This window comes from Podarcis melisellensis, assembly GCF_964234715.1.
Source record: "Podarcis melisellensis genome assembly, chromosome: 3".
In the NCBI taxonomy this organism is placed as follows: domain Eukaryota; kingdom Metazoa; phylum Chordata; class Lepidosauria; order Squamata; family Lacertidae; genus Podarcis; species Podarcis melisellensis.
Window position 1 is genome coordinate 37,068,491 of NC_138530.1, and position 18,285 is coordinate 37,086,775.

The 18,285-nt window shown below is 39.7% G+C and overlaps 1 protein-coding gene and 1 long non-coding RNA gene across 9 annotated transcripts in view; one reads left to right on the forward strand and one right to left on the reverse strand.

The window, feature by feature from the left end:
* BTBD9 (BTB domain containing 9) overlaps positions 1 to 14,020 on the forward strand; it is a 153,596-nt gene extending 139,576 nt beyond the window's left edge. For all 4 annotated transcript variants that reach the window (XM_081904063.1, XM_081904064.1, XM_081904061.1 and 1 more), the window contains 2 exons: positions 1,306 to 1,384; positions 10,709 to 14,020. In XM_081904063.1, coding sequence (XP_081760189.1) covers positions 1,306 to 1,384; positions 10,709 to 10,876 — 247 coding nt within the window. In that variant the 3' untranslated portion in view covers positions 10,877 to 14,020. The remainder of the gene's footprint in view (positions 1 to 1,305; positions 1,385 to 10,708) is intronic.
* The window catches only part of LOC309366012, a 69,649-nt gene that overhangs the window by 5,004 nt on the left and 46,360 nt on the right, over positions 1 to 18,285 (reverse strand). For 2 of the 5 annotated variants that reach the window (XR_014166392.1, XR_014166394.1), the window contains exons 2-3: positions 14,447 to 14,518; positions 10,042 to 10,090 (exon numbers count right to left, since the gene is read on the reverse strand). This is a non-coding gene — a long non-coding RNA (uncharacterized lncRNA). Of the gene's footprint in view, positions 1 to 10,041; positions 10,111 to 11,675; positions 11,781 to 14,446; positions 14,519 to 18,285 lie in introns of those variants that run through there. The other 3 variants (XR_014166393.1, XR_014166395.1, XR_014166396.1) reach the window with 2 other exon arrangements.

Genomic DNA, 18,285 nt, shown 5'->3' on the forward strand with positions numbered 1-18,285 from the left:
CCTCTGCAGTACAAGTATTAGAGAAGCAAAACTCCATGTCCTCCTTTGAATCTGGTAGTTTGTTTCTTTTCTTTTATTGTTTTGTAAGTTAAAGAACTACAAAAAGAAAGTGGTGGTGGCACTGGCTCAACTGAGGTCAAGCGCTTCTCACTTGTGTCCCAGCCTACTAGTTGTAGAATAATGTCACGTAGCATGAAGTGCTGCCATATTGCTCAATTTTTAAACTGTTCTAAGGGTTTTACCTTCTTCTTTTGTATTTTTTTAATGTTTGTAAGTCTCCTTGAGTATCCCATATAAAGGTGACTCAGACACTGAATAAATTAAAAAGCATACTGAATATCAATATGTAAACATGTAATTAAATCACTATTAGAAGGGAAATGCCCTAATTGCTTTGTTTTTCTCTTTGAATTAAAAAAAGCAGGCATCTAAAAAAAAATTCTTTCATCCGTCCTGATAAGCACATAAAGAGAGCCCTGCTGGATCAGGCCACAGACCATTTAGTCCAACAACCTGTTTTCACAGTGGCCAACAAGCTCAGAAGCAACAGCACTTTCCCCATTTGTGTTTCCTAGCAACTGGTATTCAGAGGCATACTGTATCTGGCAATAGAGGCGGAGCACAGCAACTGCTAGCCCTATCCTCCATAAATTTGTCTAATCCTCTCTTTGTTGGCATCAATGCATCTTGTGGGAGCACATTCCGTAGTTTGACTATGCACTGAAATCCTAACCTCACTTACCCAGGAGTCTTCTCTTCTTCTTTGGCAATCACTCGTAGCTGATTAAGATTGTCTTCCATGAATATGGTGTTAACAATGTGTCTGTAAGTGACTGTGGAGGCCAATTCTGGATCTACACATCCTTCTATAGTGGGGAAATAGGTTTCTGGGTGGGAGTTGTTCACGGTGAGGATTTCCAAACGTGCCTTCCTCTTAGCTCGTTTTCCCCTTTCGTCCTGAGTTCATGCTCCTCCAATTCCATGACACCTTTGGTAGAGGCTATTCTCCAATTGGAGCGCCCTCAGGCCAGTGTTTCCCAATTAACCATGCTTACACTTCATTTTATTTAGATCTGCCTTGAAAGTGTCTTTAAACCTCTTTTGTTGTCCACTGGCATTTTGCTTTCCATTCTTAAGTTGGGAATAGAGTAGTTGCTTTGGAAGACGATAATCAGGCCTCTGAACAACATGACCAGTCCCAAGAGTAAGCCCCACTGAATTCAGTAGGGTACGTGGTAAACAAAGTTATGATTGTGCTGTTAGTGTGATTGTTAATTTTCTTTGTCCTTTTGATTTCTCTTGCAGATCTTGGCAAGTAATAACTTTTGACAGACAAGCAGCATCTTTTATCAGAATTGTTGGAACTCACAACACAGCTAATGAGGTAACATAATAGATGAAGGTCTGCTCTATGATTGATGCTAAGATAATGTATAACATGTCACCCAGTTTTCCGTATTCAAGGCTGCCAAAGGTTAACGTTGTTCTTTTGTTGGGATAGCTTCGTAAAGATGACAGAATACGTCCTCTAACTCACTAAACGGGGAATTTATTGGTGCCCATAACTGTTTCTTTGAAGTCATGTGTTTAAATTTATCATTACCGTGTTACAGTGGCCTTCACTAGTGCATTGTTGAGTGCCGCTTGAGGATACAGTTAGAACTTTGTGCACCTTTCTAAAAATGATCACATGATAAATAAGGAAAACACAATTAGTCCTTATTTTCTTTAAAAGTGTGTGTGTGTGTATGAGACACTATTTTAACCCACAGTGTTGAATACAAAGATTCTAGCCAGTTAGTGATTCCTTTAGAGCAGGGGTGCACCACCTGTGGCCCTCCAGATGTTTCTGGACTACAACTCCCATCAGCCCCAAGCAGCATAGCCGGTGATCAGGGATGATGGGAGGTATAGTCCAACAACATCTGGAGGGCCACAGGTGGTGCACCCCTGCTTTAGAGTGCGGCAGGCAGGGGTAGCTTATTTATTTATTAACTTAGGGTGCAATCCAAATCCTGGTTGCCAGCCAGTGGGGATGTATGAAGTGGTGATGCTCCCTCTGCAACTGCCACTACTGAAAAGGCCCTCTCCCTGCTGTTTATTTAGCTCATTTCATTTGGTGGAAGCACTCACGGAATGGCTTCTGAAGAAGATCTTAAGGTTCAGGTAGATGCCTAGAATAAAGTGAGAGGTGGTTATCCGAAGTTATCCAGTGAGGTTTTTGGCTAAGTTAGGGTTTGTGCTTTGATCTACTTGGTCAAAATATTATATAGTCCAGCTATCACACTGCACTGGCTCTACTAATCGATTAGTATGAGTTACCTGAAACTATAGTGAATGCAAAAGTTGCTCAGGAGAGTAAATATTTCCTATATCCTTGCATTATATTCTCTTCGTGACATGTTCCTATTTTCTAAACCTTTTTTTTCCTTCACTTCTTGGCTGTGGGTGATCTTTTAATCTTTCTTTTGTCCTGCTGGTACCACTAAAGGACAAGTCGTTGCATTTTCTGGGTCATTTTCATTTCATCAGCTATCTAAGCAATTGGGCATACATATCTTTGTAGGACTGCATCCCTTGAGTAGGATGGTTGCTTTTTCCTGTTGCATCAGTTGTTACTTACTTGCAGCCAGGGTTTGACTTAAAATAAGAGGCACTTAGGGAACACAAGGCCCAGTGCTTGCCATCCTATTTTCACTTCTAAGCCTACAGACACCAATATCAGCATATACCCTAGGCGAAGAATAAGAGAGAGAAAGCAAGAAACTGAAATGAAGCTGTGGTCTCAAGAGCCTGGCGAAGAAATGTGTAAAACTGCTTTTTTATTTTAAAAAATCTGGTCATGTTGCTGAGTTTTCTTGGAGATTAGAGCCAAGTTCTTGATGTAGGTTAGCATATTTATATCCCTGTCAGTCACATTAGAAGATCTTTTTACTGAAAGAGAGCTGATATATTTTAATCTTGTAAAAAGTGAATCATGTCATTTCACAGAATAAATAATAGCTCCATTAAAATAGAAGCCACAAATGCAGGTAGGTAAATTATTCATCCCTTTAAACTGTATGTGTTGAGTCTCACCCACCCCACCCCACACCCGCCTGCCACCAGAGAACCAAGGCAGCACTTTAACCTGTTAGAAGCTTAAATGTGGGCAGATTAATGTCTCTAAAGCCAAAGATATTACATGCTCCTGCATACATATTTCATACAATGGGAAATTATAAATAAGTCCATAAATTAAACTTGGTGATGGCCTTGGATGGTATTAACCATTCATTGTCTGATTCTCAACCAGAATCTATGCTGTTTCCTGGGCTAAAGTAATAAACTTGTTACAGATTCAAAGGTATACATTTTTTAACCTAATCAGTGCTTACTGCTGCTACAAGGTTTATTCAGTACCAAGGATGCTTCACAAAATGCTTATTCTGGGATGTTTTTCCTTTGTGCCCCTCCCCCCATACTTGATTTAACTAAATACAATGTCTGCCTGTATTTACAGTTTGTAGTAATTAGGATCATAGTAAACCAGAATAGTGTTCCATTTTGAGTTCAGCAGCCTGTCGCCAGCAGTGATCATTATCAAATGCTTGAGTGAATATGCAACTAAATGCATAGTAGACAATTACAGGATAGCCCGCTGCTAGGGAAAGTGCTCTCATAATCTGCTATTAGTGGTGAAATTAAGCCCTAATGGCCTTTTGAGTGATACGATGATATTCTCGGTGTTTCAAAAGTGCAATGATACCCATGTAATATTTTGAAACATTTTTCATGCAAAGTTCCGCAAATAACACACTGTTCTCTTGTTCCAGATGAAATCGTAGGCTTACTTTTTAACCATTACATCTATGTCACGGGAGGCATGTAGGTACATCCCATGCGGAAGCTGTACCATTTAAAGGTCTACAACCTCCCTGTAGGTAGTGTCAAAGGTGCAGGCCTTTGACACAAATAGTCTGTGGGCAGAATCCAGAGTCTATGATTTCATGTTAAAGATATGTATGATTGGCTCTGCCCATCTTATTTATGAACTGTGGAATAAATCCATGGAAAAAGTGGTTCCCGGGACCTGACTACGTGACATGGTAACATTTAACATGTGCCAGGCCCAAGAAGGAAAGGAGAACTTAAGAGCTCTGTTGAGTCAAACCAAAGGCCTAATTAGTCCAGTATTTTGCCTAAGCTAAGGGAAGTCCACAGGTAGAGGCTTTTACTTAACTTGTGCTTCAGTCTATTTTATACAGGCTGGTTTGTATTAGGTCTTGTATTTCAGAGGCCCTTATTAAAGTACTGGCTGTCCTCCATAGAAGGCACTACCGCAAATTTAAATGCTAGATATTTTTGCAACTATGATTTAAGGTGGGGCATGATCCTTAGTCAGCCCAAACCTTGTGATGGAAAAAAGTATGCCAGTTATGCAGCTCAGGGCAGAAACAGACATCATGCCATTGCTATTCAAAAGCATATCAACTGGGACTTCCCATGTGCCCATAGTGTGATATCTGTAAGCTCTGGCTATGCATCTATTACATTCCTTTCTTTCCCAAAGTTGTGGGTGTTATACTTGCTCTTCTAATCTCACCTGTGTCCAATGTTTTCAGACAACATTCTCTTCACGCTGCTAGAGCCACTAGAGTTAATGGGATATTTTAAAGTACAGTGGTGCCCCGCAAGACGAACACCTCGCAAGACGAAAAACCCGCTAGATGAAAGGGTTTTCCGTTTTGGAGGCGCTTCGTAAAACGAATTCCCCTATGGGGTTGCTTCGCAAGACGAAAAAAATCTTGCATCCCCCCGCGGGTTTTTTTCGCTTTTTTCTTCCTTTTTTAAAGCCGCTAAGCCGCTTATCAGCTGTTCCGCTGATAAGCCGCTTAACAGCTGATCGCTGGAAGCCGCTTGACAGCTGTAGCGCTAATCCGCTAAGCTGTCAATGGGCTTGCTTCGCAAGACGAAAAAACCGCTATACGAAGAGCCTCACGGAACGGATTAATTTCGTCTTGCGAGGCACCACTGTATCTGCTGTACAGCGAGGAGTCATCAGTTGCTTAGTGCATTAGTATTGGCATAATACCTGAACTTTAACTTTTGTAACACTATGCCAGCTGTTTGCCAAGTTAACCCAAACTTAGAGGGGCAGTTTAAATTAAATGAGGAGTTTAGGTCTTTTCCTGCACAATAATGAACTTTACCATTCAGTATCACTTGTTTTCCCTCTCAGAAATCAACTCCATCTTTATTTAACATGGGGAGCAACTAGAGGCTGTTAAAGTGAGGATTCCTACATTCAGCACACTTAATGCAAGAAACCAGATTCATTCCTACCAGTAGCTGTCCCAGCATTCTGTGGTATTTCTGAATGTTCTAGGGATGCATTTTCCATCCTGTTATTTCAGAACTGCAAGAATACATATGATGGGTAGAGCAGAGGAAGCAGGGTTGGTTTATTTGTTTTTTTGTGTCCTCTGGCTTCACCATGCAATAGTTTGTGTGGATTGACTTTGTAGTGCCAATCATATTTGAAGAAGTGCTAATTGCTAGCCGTTAACAAGCTTCTGTTTCTTCATATTTTTCCTCTCTGTCTAATAGTAGTCTGGTTGCCACCTGTCTTTTTGAATAAGGTATCTCAAAGGCTAATTTAAAAAAATCCTGGATCCTATTTAATTATAGCTATTAACTGTGCATTTCTGCTTTCCAAAAAGTTTGACAGTGTTTGTGGAATATTAATCATTTCCTGTTCCTCTGGTGTTTAAGCTCTTTATCCAGTGTGACTCTGAAATTTTTGTTAGTCTTTGGATGTTTTGATTTCTTGATCACTTGCTCAGCATGATTTTGATTTCCTTCAGCATTTTATCAGCCTCCTTTGGGAGAAGTCTGTCTACTTCTACCATCTGCCTCTCATCTTTCTTTGTGAATGGTGAAATAAAGAATGCATTATGTTTTTAGCAATATTTTATGGTGCTTATAAAAATCCCCTCATGCTACCTTTTCAAGCTAATGCTGCCTTCTGTAGTAGCCTCTACTTCCTCAACTGTTTTAAAACTAGTTTTCATTACTTTTCTTAACTGCTTACAAAATGTTCCTTTTCTTCACCATCTGTGCTTTATCCCTCTCATCTAACCTTTGGCATGCTTGTTGATAGTATCTCACCTGTACATTTCCTTTTGGATTCTGTTATAACACAGAGTGTAGATTGTTCCATTCTTATTTTGCTTGTCACATGTACCACTTAGCGCATCCAATCTTTACCTTCTTTTGTTTCTGTTTGATTTCCCTTCCAGTTTTCTAAAATGTTACTTGCATCCTCTAATTAAGCTAAAACCCATCTTGTTCTCCTGACCTGCTTCAACCAAAATCTATGTTAATAACACACACACCAAAGCAGCACATATTTCCCATTTTCTTCCGTGTTTGCAGGGTTCATCTAGTAATACCTTAACAGTCATTTTCCTTTTTTGCTGTCAGTCCCCAGATGAAGGCATATGGGGGACAAGCAAACATACAGTCCTTCAGTGAAGATATTTAAACTGTTCAAGCAAATACATGCATGAAATGGTTCCTTCCATGGAAATGGATAGCGAAGGCATTCTCTTCACGGAAGCTCTGTACAGACACCTCTATCCTGCACCCAAAATAGATCCCCAGATCATTTTACATATTTGAAAACGTTTGCTTGGTATTGTTCTTTTGTAGTTCTACCTGGTGTCTTCAGTTATAGTTGGTAGCACTGTCTCTTAATACCCTGACTTTGTAGCACATGTGTTCCAATTTTTTTATTCTGGTACTTTGTCCTTGTATGATTCTATTTTATTGTGTATATGATACATAACTTTTATTACTTTGAGAAGCATTTAATGGAAGATGCTGTTTAGGACAATAATAACAGTGAGTGTAATGATGCTATAACATAACAGAGCCACTCAGATTTGACTTCTGATATCAGGGGTGTACTCAATTACATTGCCTTCCCCGGAAGGTAATGTATCATTGTCAATTGATCCAGTAACTAAATTCAGGGGTTGGTTTTGGGGCTGTTCTGGTGTTTTGTTTTGTGTGTCTCCCCCCCCCCCATTGTGTTGCTGATCATGGTAACTGAAAAAATGGCAACAGCTGTTGTGGGGGGTGGGGTGGTGGAAAGTACAAATAATTCAAATAATTGCAGTATTTTGAGAAGTGCCTTTAATCAAAGCATCACAGCAGCACATGTGCAAATGTGGAAATCACCCTGACAATTGCAGGAAAAGCTATCATATAAATATAGATAGATCTTTCCAAGAAAATAGTGAAGGGACAGCTGAGGATCCTTTAGAAAGCAAACAAGAGGGGACTTCCGGTGCAGCAAAATCACCATTAAAATGATGGTCGCCTGCTGAACAGGGAACTGTTTGCGACGTTGCCATTCCATTGCCACCGCTGTGTTAGAGAGAATAGGCTACACAAACTTCGCTCCCTGAGATCGTTGCCATCTCCCTCAAATAACTGAGACCCATGAGCTTGTCTCTTTTGCTGCCGTGTTTTGAAGCACCCTCAGGTCTATGCTGTTGGATTTTTTGCATTTTTATTTCTCTTCTTCATTATTTTTAACACTGAATTGACCCCAGAGTTTGACCTTTGATCCTTTTTAGATTATAAATATAGGTAAAGGGTAAAGGTACCCCTGCCCATACGGGCCAGTCGTGTCCGACTCTAGGGTTGTGTGCCCATCTCACTTAAGAGGCTGGGGGCCAGCGCTGTCCGGAGACACTTCCGGGTCACGTGGCCAGCGTGACGAAGCTGCTCTGGTGAGCCGGCACCAGTGCAGCACACGGAAACGCTGTTTACCTTCCCACTATAAAGCAGTACCTATTTATCTACTTGCACTTAGGGGTGCTTTCAAACTGCTAGGTGGGCAGGAGCTGGGACCGAAAGACGGGAGCTCACCCCGCCGCGGGGATTCGAACCGCCGACCATGCGATCGGCAAGCCCTAGGCGCTGAGGTTTTACCCACAGCGCCACCTGCGTCCCACTATTATAAATATACCATAATATAAATTTATTTTAAAATATCAATTGGACTCCTTACTTCAGCTCCTGATTTTAACCTCCAGTCTCTCATGTCTTTTGTTGATTAGTTAGTTTTCTTCCTTTCCTCACCCCATATATATATATACACACACATCCAATCCCCTACCTCTTTCCTCCCATTTATATAACAACCAATTAAATTTGTAATTGTTCTTTGCATCTTCTATCTATTTACTTTGACTTTTTGACCCAAGTTTTAGACTGGTCCAGATAATTTTTTTGGTGAACTTTAACCCTTCACCCCTCTGCAATCCCAGTTGGAATTGGATGCCATCACACTGTTTACAGTGAAAGGATCTCTCCCCCCCCCCATGCCAGTTATTTAGTTTTTATTTTAGAAAACCTAGCAGTTACACATTCCCATCAGCCTCTTTCTTCCTAAATTCAAGCTACGAAACTGTTTCCTTCATCCCCAAGTCAGAGAAGTATGCCATAATAGACATTTCTGGGAATCCGCTGGCCATCAAATGCCACTTAAATAAGCTTTCAAGCCTTCGGGTCATTTTGCATATCCAGAGACCGTGCTTGCCACAAAATATTTTTAAAAATTCAAAGAACATACTGTGGGGACTGAATTATCCAGAGAAAATCCAGGGGCTGAGGTAGACAATTCACTGAAGATGTCTGCTCAGTGTACTGTGACTCTCTAAAAGGCTGATCGAATTCTAGGCTGTGGTGGAGGAGGGAGAATATTCTAATAGTCTTGTATAAATCAATGGTATGTCAGTAACTTGTTTTTAGCCTTTTCACTCCCAGAGAGATAACAGGGCCTGGATAAAGCTAAGTGAAATCATAAGAGTTTCCAGTCAATGTAAAAGGTTTGGAAAAAGATTTTTAAAAATCTGAAGAAATAAAGTAAATACAAATAAAGTAAAAAATAGTGGTCACGGCAAAAGCTTTATCTTAAAAAACTTCACCATTATTATTTATTCATTGCTAGTGTCACTCAGCATAGTTAATTGACAATAGCTATCAAATCAACACAGAGGAGCATTTTTTTATATTATAATTTTTACAGAAGAATGTTACAGAGCAGTTATCATCTGAATTATTCATATTAGTATTGTATATTTGCTTTGGTTTTACATACTATAACATTAAAACCCTTTGAACAATAAGCAAAAGCAGTATCTTTTCTTTTTCTTTTGTAAAGTTGAGCTACAAGCATGTAGGCCAGTTCGGACAGTATTTCTGCCCCTTCACCTGTATGTTGATCTGAGTTCAGAAATGTGTGCTTCCTCTCAGGCCCCACACACCATATGTAGAAAGTAGGGCTTGCTTTAAATCAGGGATGGGGAACCCTTTTGGCCTTGTGGGCCAGATAGTTACCTCCTCTGACCTCACGGGCCAACTTTGGCACATGGATCAATTATTGTATCTTACTTTTAATGTTTAATTATGACAGTTTTTCCTCCTAATAGTTCTATAAGCTTAAATCTTTCAGAGACAAAACTTACAAAAATAATAATGTTACAACTTCATAAAACAGTTTTAAAAGGATTTTTTAAATCATTTAGATGCAGTGCACCTAAATGCACTGATTAAATGATTTTTAAAATCCTTTAGATGCAGAGGCTTGTTCCACAATTTATGCACAAGAGAGCATTCCTTGTAACTTTTAAAAATAAGAATTAGGTGGAATCTTCTTATACATTTGAAATCACTAAACTGTTTTCTGCTTTATAAATCAGCTTGATTTTTAAGGTGCAGGAGTGTTTCTTTGAATGTAGTTGGTACCTTCATCTGAGAAACAAAGAGTTTTTGCAGTCTCTGATTCTAAGCAGAGTACCTCATATTTAAAGTTATCAAATATAAATGCTTATAAGCGAAAGCCATCTCACAATATTTATCTTTCTCAGTGTTTCATCTATGGTGTTTATTTTTTAGCAGGCTATAAACACAAAGCTGTGAAATGCAGAACTATACCTTTTGCAGCCTAGTGCTATTCATAAGAACAAGCCTGTCTACGGGATTTACCTGCTAGAGTGGTGATTTGTTCTATTTCAGCACTGCTGGCTGAACCATGCTGAAATAAATAAATAAAGTCTGCAAGCATAACAAACAAGTTAAAGCAATGTGTGAAACCTTATAAAAAAATCCATAAATGAACTAAGACAAGAACAATTTTTTTTAGAGAGAATACAAAAACAGCAGCGGTCACAAAATAATTTTAGCAAGGAATAATTGTGAAAGCTTGCCAGAAGATGTCATAGCTGCTCATCAAAAGGCAATCAGTCATGGCACCTGGCAGACAGGGTGTTGCATTGTCTCTATGTCACCACAGAAAAGGCCCCATCCCTTCTTCCCACCCTTTTGATGCTGATAAGGAAACTGAGTAGTAGAGCTCCATGAGACAATCTTAAGGATCAAGCTGAATTTGATGGGCAAAGACCATTCTTCCATAGTTCCTGGTTATTTAGGGCTTTAAATTTATCCTTGAAACAAAGTAGTATTCAGCATAGATGAAATTGGAGTGCCATGTTCGATATTCAGTGGGGCTTACATGAAGGCATGAATAAATTTGTGGTCCTTTACCATGAGCAACTTCTCTACGCTCCATTTAGAAGGTCATTTAGTTCTAACTATACTACCCTGTGTTCCCATTTTATTGGTTGACATTCTCTTGTTTTGTTCTGTTTTTCAGGTGTTTCATTGTGTACATTTTGAGTGCCCAGCTCAAACTGCTGCCCACAAGGAGGAAGGCTGCGAGGAAGACATATGCACAAGTGGGCAGCAGCTGGCATCCCGTCCACCTCGAGCGTCGAGTGCCAGCTCTGGGCACTCTCTCCCAGGGTCCACTTCACACCCATGAGCTCACCAAGCCTATACAGAGCGTGAATAAAAGTATTTACGACCCCAGTGCCATGATAAAATTGTTCACCATCTTCTTGTTGTAGGCACCTCTTGTTCTCTGAATGGACAGAGGGGACCGTACTTGGCGGCTGGAGATGTTCAAGTGGAAAAGGCCGCCCAAAGACTTGAGGGGTGGCTTCACACTTTCCATTTTGTTCAAATCAGGATGTTCTCCAGGGGAAAGAAATAGCCTTTCAGTTTTCACCAACTCTCCTATTTACACCCTACCTCTTTAACTGAACCAAATCAGGTTGAATCGAAGGAAACAAACCAACAAAAAGCCGAGCCCAATTGTAACATAAACATACCATGTGAACAGTATGGAAAAGAGATAATTACATGTGCCTGCAGAAGGTACTTCCTAGGAAATTGGTCTTTCCTTAGAATGTTTATGGAAGATAATGTGTACAGAAACCATATTTTTATTTAATTTATTCTTGATCCACATTTCTTTGTAAATTGCAAGCCATTTTCAAAGTCTAAGAACATAAGCGCCTGCTGGATCAGGCCAATGGCCCCTCTAGTCCAGCACCCTGTTCTCACAGTGGTCAGCCAAATGCCTGTGGGAAGTCCACTAATGGGACATGAGTGCAGCAGCACTCTGCCCACCCATGATTCTTAGCAACTGGTATTCAGAGACATGCTGCCTCTGACAGTGGAAGCAGAACAATAGCCATTGTAGCAAGTTGATAGTCTTACCCGCCATGAAGTTGTCCAATCCTCATTTAAAGCCATCCAAGCTGGTGATCATCACTGCCTCCTGTGGGAGCAAGTTCCATACTTCAACTTTGTGCTGTGTGAAAAAATACTCTGCCCTGAATTTTCCCACATTGAACTTCACTGGATGTCCACAAGTTGTAGTGCTACAAGGGAGAAAAAACTACTATCTACTTTCTCCATGTCATGCATAATTTTATAAATTTCTATCAAGTCACACCTTACTCACCTTTCCTCTAAACTAGAAAGTCCCAAATGCTCCAAACTTTCCTCATAGGAAAGTCTGTGGGTGTATGTATTGATATACCTATATTATTCGCTTATCCTTTTCCTTTTTTCTTGAAATGCTTTCTTGTTTATCATTCTGTATCATATAAATATACCTAATAGTGGTAGGCAATGTGATAATGACTCCATTCAACAAGGAAAAACCCTTAAGGAGGTCGTGCATAAAACAATGCAGTCCAAGGATGCTGTATTGGAATTCTGACTATTTGATATGAATAACAAAATTGTCACTTTTTACTCCCATATAAAACTATCCATCAGGTTCTCAGGTGCAGGAACCATTATTGGCTACTTTAGAAATTACTAAATCATTCTTTAATTTCTACATCAACTGATTTCCAACATCTTTTTTTGTGCTTTGGAAAACAAAAATCTATCTGATCAACATTTCAGCTGGCTTTGGTATTAATCAGAGCCGGTGGTACAATCCTGGCAATTTATAGAAAAGGTTTTTTGTTTTGTTTTGTTTAAAAAAGATTATACTATTCCATTAGGGATTTAAAAAAACCCACTTCTAAGAAGCTTTTCACATAATCTCCATAAATACAGATTTGACTTTTATAGTTGGATTTGGTATGTGTGTTAAGTAATTTACAACTCAGTAGTAGCTATCCTTTGTAACTTAATCAGATTATTTGTTTGATTATTCGGAATGTGTTCACATGCAGCAATCCTCACATTCAATTGTTTTACATCCTGCTGCATTTCCTGGAGTGAAAGAGGCTATGCATTTACGCACACATGTCAATGCCATCGACCCATCTAATTAGGGGGGGGGGGAGATGCATTTGTCATGAAGTATGTGACTTTGGAGAATATTATTATTGTCAACTTGTGGTTGTTGTTTTTTAAAGTGGTGTAATATAGTTTGATGCAAATTGTTTGCTTTGACCATGGTGTCCTATAAATAACATTGTTGTCACAGTGCTTAAGCTTAAGTGCTTGCATTCTACTGAATGCTGTTTGTAATAAATGTGGGAAGGAATAGACAGCATTGTGGCTGCAAAGCAGTAAAAGAAAATGACTTCTAAGTTGGCCATGACTCATCTTCAGTTTTTCTTGCTTTTGGTATTTCATCTGCCATTATCTAAACCAAGCTTGCAAGAGTACTGCAGTGTGAAGTGCAGTGCAGGTACACAGTGACCAACCTTTGGAGGAAATCAGGAGATTGGCAAATGAATCATAGAAATGTAGAGCTGGAAGGGACTCCAAGGGTCATTAAGTCCAACTAAAGCAATCTCAACTAAAGCATCCATGATGGGTGACCATCCAACCTCTGCTTAAAAACCTCCGTTTGACAGTTGAACAGCTCTTAGTGTCAGAAAGTTCTTCCTGATGTTTAGTCGGAATCTCCTTTCTTGTAACTTGAATCCATTGGTTCGAGTCCACCCTCTTGGAGCAGGAGAAAACAAGCTTGCTGCATCTTCCATGTATCAACCCTTGAGATATTTGAAGATGGCTAACCTATCAAGTGAAGAAAGCATCAGATGCTTCTGCCAGGGCAAAGGGCCTGGAGGTACTCTGTAGCTATCGTGACAACCTTCATTTATTTCACTCTTGTTCCACAGGATTTCCAACTCTTACTCTAGTGCTGCTCTGATTGTTGGATATGTAGGAAGCTCTAGATATATTGGCTAGAAGGCATCAGCTAACATAGCTTGTAGATGAACTGCAGTTGGAGAACAGAAAAATAAGACAAAGATTGGGAGAGAATGTGAATGGTCTCTTCCTGCCCAAATAAATTATTATTGTTGATAAAAGGTGTTGAGCAGTGAAGAAGTGCAGCCTCACTTTTAAGTAGCCTTGTGTCTGACTTTTCTTATTTTGAATGGGGATAATCTAGATTGCCCATAACTTGTTTTTGATCTCTCTTTTCAAACAGTCAGTCAGTTTATAGCACATGCGGGTAAACTGAGGAGAGTGCCAGAGTTCCCCACTTTGGAATGGGGGTGGTGAAATGTTTGGATCACTGTTGTGAACAGTAAGCAATAAGATCAACCTTACCATCTATTATATCAACCTTATAATACTTTAGTTTTTGACTTTGCCCTTTGCTTCACTCAGTTGTGTGTTGTTATTAAAGTTCTAAATAAATCAAGAGCTTGATTGTAAGGCTATTAATAACTTTTTAAAGACAATGCAAGAATTCAAATAAATCATAACTGATAACAGCTTAATCTTCTAGGCAGTAAATACAATTCTGCATACTGTTTCTCCTGCCTTTTAGCCCCCTCTTTGATAATGATATACTTCGTCAAGCTCCCTATGAAGGATGTTGATACCATATTTCCAAGTATTTGAGACAAACCTCTTTTTAAGAGTCTTCCAGAAAGCATTCCTTAACCTCGGGAATGACCTCCAGAAGGCATCTTAAAACAGAAATTCATAGTAAGAAAAATTCCAATGTTTCCCCCACTGATATATCTGATATAGAAGTTACACACTTATAGTGACTCGCGCTGTTAGCTCATTTTTCTAACAACCAACAAAATCTATATATAAATTATCATCTGTAATTCCATACCATAATCCGGCGTGGCTCAACAATTTAGGGCTGAACCCTGACCCTCTAGGATTCCATGTCAAGTGTTGGCAGCTGAAAAGTTTTTTAAAAAAAGCACATTGTTCAATCACAGCCAGGGGTCTGTGGGAGCAATCAGTAAAATTATTATTATTATTAATATTGTTAATATTTTTTAAGGATATTTTGGGGAGGCACAAAAAAATCTTTTGGGCATTACAATGGAAACCTATTAGAGCAGAGATTACAAAAATAAATTTGGAGAGGTCCGGGATTCACAAAGAAGCTTTTGACAGTTCATTTTCAATTTTGAGTGTCACTAGTGTGTATTTTATGTTTTAATTTTTAATATTTTTTTCTTCAGTTAGAAATTTGAAGGTATTCCTCATCAGGACATGGAAACAATGCAACTATACTGCATTTGTAGCTATAAAGCTTTTTGTAGCCTCCATCCACAAAGTAGCATGTGCATCTTAACACAGACTCCTTAAGCTGCTTTTTAACCACATCCCACCCATGCTTTAAAACTGTGTAGTAATTAGATATGAGTTTTTCACAGAAGAAACACATACACACTGCTGTGACTTAAGTTGTTTTCCTATTTTATCTCTCCTTGTGTGGAATATTCAGCTGTGTTGCTTGCAGTATCCCCTAGATTCTAGAAATACCTGACAAAAATCCCTAGGCATCTTGGGTTAAGGACAGCCTCCTTGACACACATCCCTCCAGGAAGCTGTTTTGGGGATTTGTGTTCTAGTGGCAGACCTGGCTGAAGACAAGCCAGTCAGATCTGCACTTGTAACCCCACCCCCTTGCTTGGCCAATATAGGCTAGTTTAAAGTTCCTGGGTAAATCCCAACCACCCTAGTGGCCAACAGAGGAGCCAACGTCATCCGTTGGCTGCACTGGAAGCAGGAGACCACCCAACCCCTGACCTCTGATGGCTCAGCCAGGCCACAGCTGCTGCTCCCGAGCCATAACAGTAAGCGGTCTTTACTGTCTTAAAACTGCTAGAAAACTGAGCAGAGTACTCAATTCTTTTGTCAAGTCATAGTCAAACTATCACAACAAGGTGCTTCTGAAAGGTTTGTTTAGTTTTCTGTTAAACTTGTAGGGGTAGTATACAGAGTTGGTTGCTTTTAAAGAGAAAAATAAACGGTACAATTTAAAGAGCAATTAGTTATGCTGACTGCTCTGCAATCTTCTGAATTCCCAGCCCAGTGCTTTAGTACAAACCTAGAAATGCAAGAAGGAATATATTACAGTGTTAAGATGCATAGTTTGCACAGCAAAATACTGTCTGTCCCTATGTAGGCTGTAGGCTGACCACATCAGTTGTGAAGACAGATATGTGCATCGATGTCCAGTAGCAACAGGACATTTAAGTCATGCCACCTTGTCCCTTCCCAAAATCACCAAATTAGTATATGTTAACTATCCTGAACCAGATTGCAAATAACATTTCCATGTATTTGGTTTAAAGACAGTTTAGTATATTTCATGGAGACGTAGCAGCCATGCAATTTTCCTAAGACAGTCAAATGCTATTTCTGAAAGTGCTTATGCGTTTATATGTATATAAGGCAACCCTATTGCCACAGCATTGCCACATTCTTAGAAATGCAAATTTTCGGTTTTCAGAGGATTTGGGTAGTGAGAAATTCCTTACTGGCCTTTTACATTACGCAGATGCTAATGACTTTTCAAGGCTCTCATTAATCTAGAGGGAAATCTTGACCTTATTAATTTCACTGGGCGACATGCAATTAATTGTGATGGGTCCAAAATTTCACACCCATTATAATTGGCAATTAACATGATTATAAATGCTAAAGCAAAATAGTTTCAAAATCGGTACCTATAACTGATTCACCAGTGTGTCCTGGTGCAAAGCTTTTAGGAAGACTATACAAAAATAATCCAGAGTAACTGGAGCCCAATAGTAAAAGTTACATTATGCATGTGGACATTACTGTTTGACTTGCACCAATTATTTCTGTTTGATGCGAAGCCTGCAGTGTTCTGAATACTTGCTGCATGTGAAGTAGCACAAAATGCAGACAGACACTGACCAGGGTTGCACAATGCTGTAAGCCAAACCACCCTGAGATCTTATGATGAAGGGCGGTATATAAATTTAATAAATAATGAAATAATAACTACTTGCTGACTGCTGAGGAGCAGATCACAGCTGCTTTGCTCCTCCCTAGGCTTATTAAAACAGCAGCTAAGCCAAGGTTTGATTTAGTATGTCATCTGAACCTGGGGTCATATGTAAGGTCTAACTTCTATAACCATGACCTGTAACTATAGGACAGTGTTTTTCAACCACTGTTCCGCGGCACACTAGTGTGCCGCGAGATGTTGCCTGGTGTGCCGTGGGAAAAATTGAAAAATTCAAAAGATTTTTTTTTTAAAAAAGTCAAATGTTCGCCCACTAGGCGGGCGCCGGACTGTGTCCACCCTATTTTCCATCCGTCCTGGGTGGGGATCAGATCAGAATCAGATCAGATGGGAGCGGACAGGCGGTCCGCTCTCATCCGATTCCCCATAGAGAGCAGCGGGGCTCTGACATCTCCCTCTCCGCACACAGTGCGGAGACAGAGCTGTCATCCGCCAGCTCAGCGGGGATCAGCGGATCGATCCCTGCTGAGCAGAGAACGGTCCGCAACGTTTTTGTTTGCCATTAAAGAAAAAAATATTAAACATTTTCTAATGGTGGTGTGCCTCGTGACCTTTTTCATGAAACAAGTGTGCCTTTGCCGAAAAAAGGTTGAAAAACACTGCTATAGGAAATACCTTTGCTACAACTTACGGTTAGTACGGAGAGAACTTAGCAATAGGTCATGGGCAGAAGGCACACTAAACCAAACCTTGGCTTAGCTCAGTATGTCACAGCAATAAAAAGAACCAAAGAGAAAAAAAAGTTAGAGAAATATCCTCCTTGGGGAGCTCACAGAGTCCCACTGTCTTGCTAAGCCACAGCTTGGCTTATTGTGTTGTGCAGACCAACTCAGTACAAGAGTTTCAAGGGGAGCACATTAGAAGCAAGCATGGTGTGTGCTGTGAAATGTGTTGCAAACATTACAGCTTCTAATTAACCATTTTGTGTATCTGAGAAAATAGTGTCTATGGCTGCGATCCTGAGTGATACGTTCTTATTCAAATCTGGAACGTGCCTAGCTATTTCTGTTCCAACAGTTTCCACTGCTGAAGAAACCATGTACTTTTTCAACTGAACAGTGGCTCATCTTTGGTAGGAGAACAGAAACAGCAAGTGCATTTCTGTCTGGGTTCGTCACAGGCACAGCTCAATTCTTTGGATCACAGCTTATATCTTCAGAAAATAATCTTAAATGACATTATCAAAGGGCATCTTGCAAATCTGTTGAGTAAGAATTGTGTGGTATCCTAGGGGAGGATTTAGCTTTTTTAAAACTTTAATTTTAAAACATCCCAGTAGGAAAAGAGGCTTTAAAAATTATTAACAGAATGAATGCAAACTGACAGCTGCAATGTGTTGGATCTCTGGTGGGACCGTGGAAATTCTTGCCATGTTTCCACACGATGACTATAAATTTCATCACATGGCAGTTCACTTATACGTCACTCAGAATTAATTACTTCTCATATTTTATTTCTCTAACATATGTGAGCAATGGCTAAGGGTAACTCATAAAGAAATGGTATGCTTTTGAAAGGTTCCATGCTGACATTAATCATTATTATCCTACTGTGTATCCAGCAATAGCCACATTTCCATTCTATATCAGTTTTTAAGTGTGTTATTTATAGCTATCAGATCACTGAGTTGTGTCCATTACTGGAGAGGTCTGGGGTCA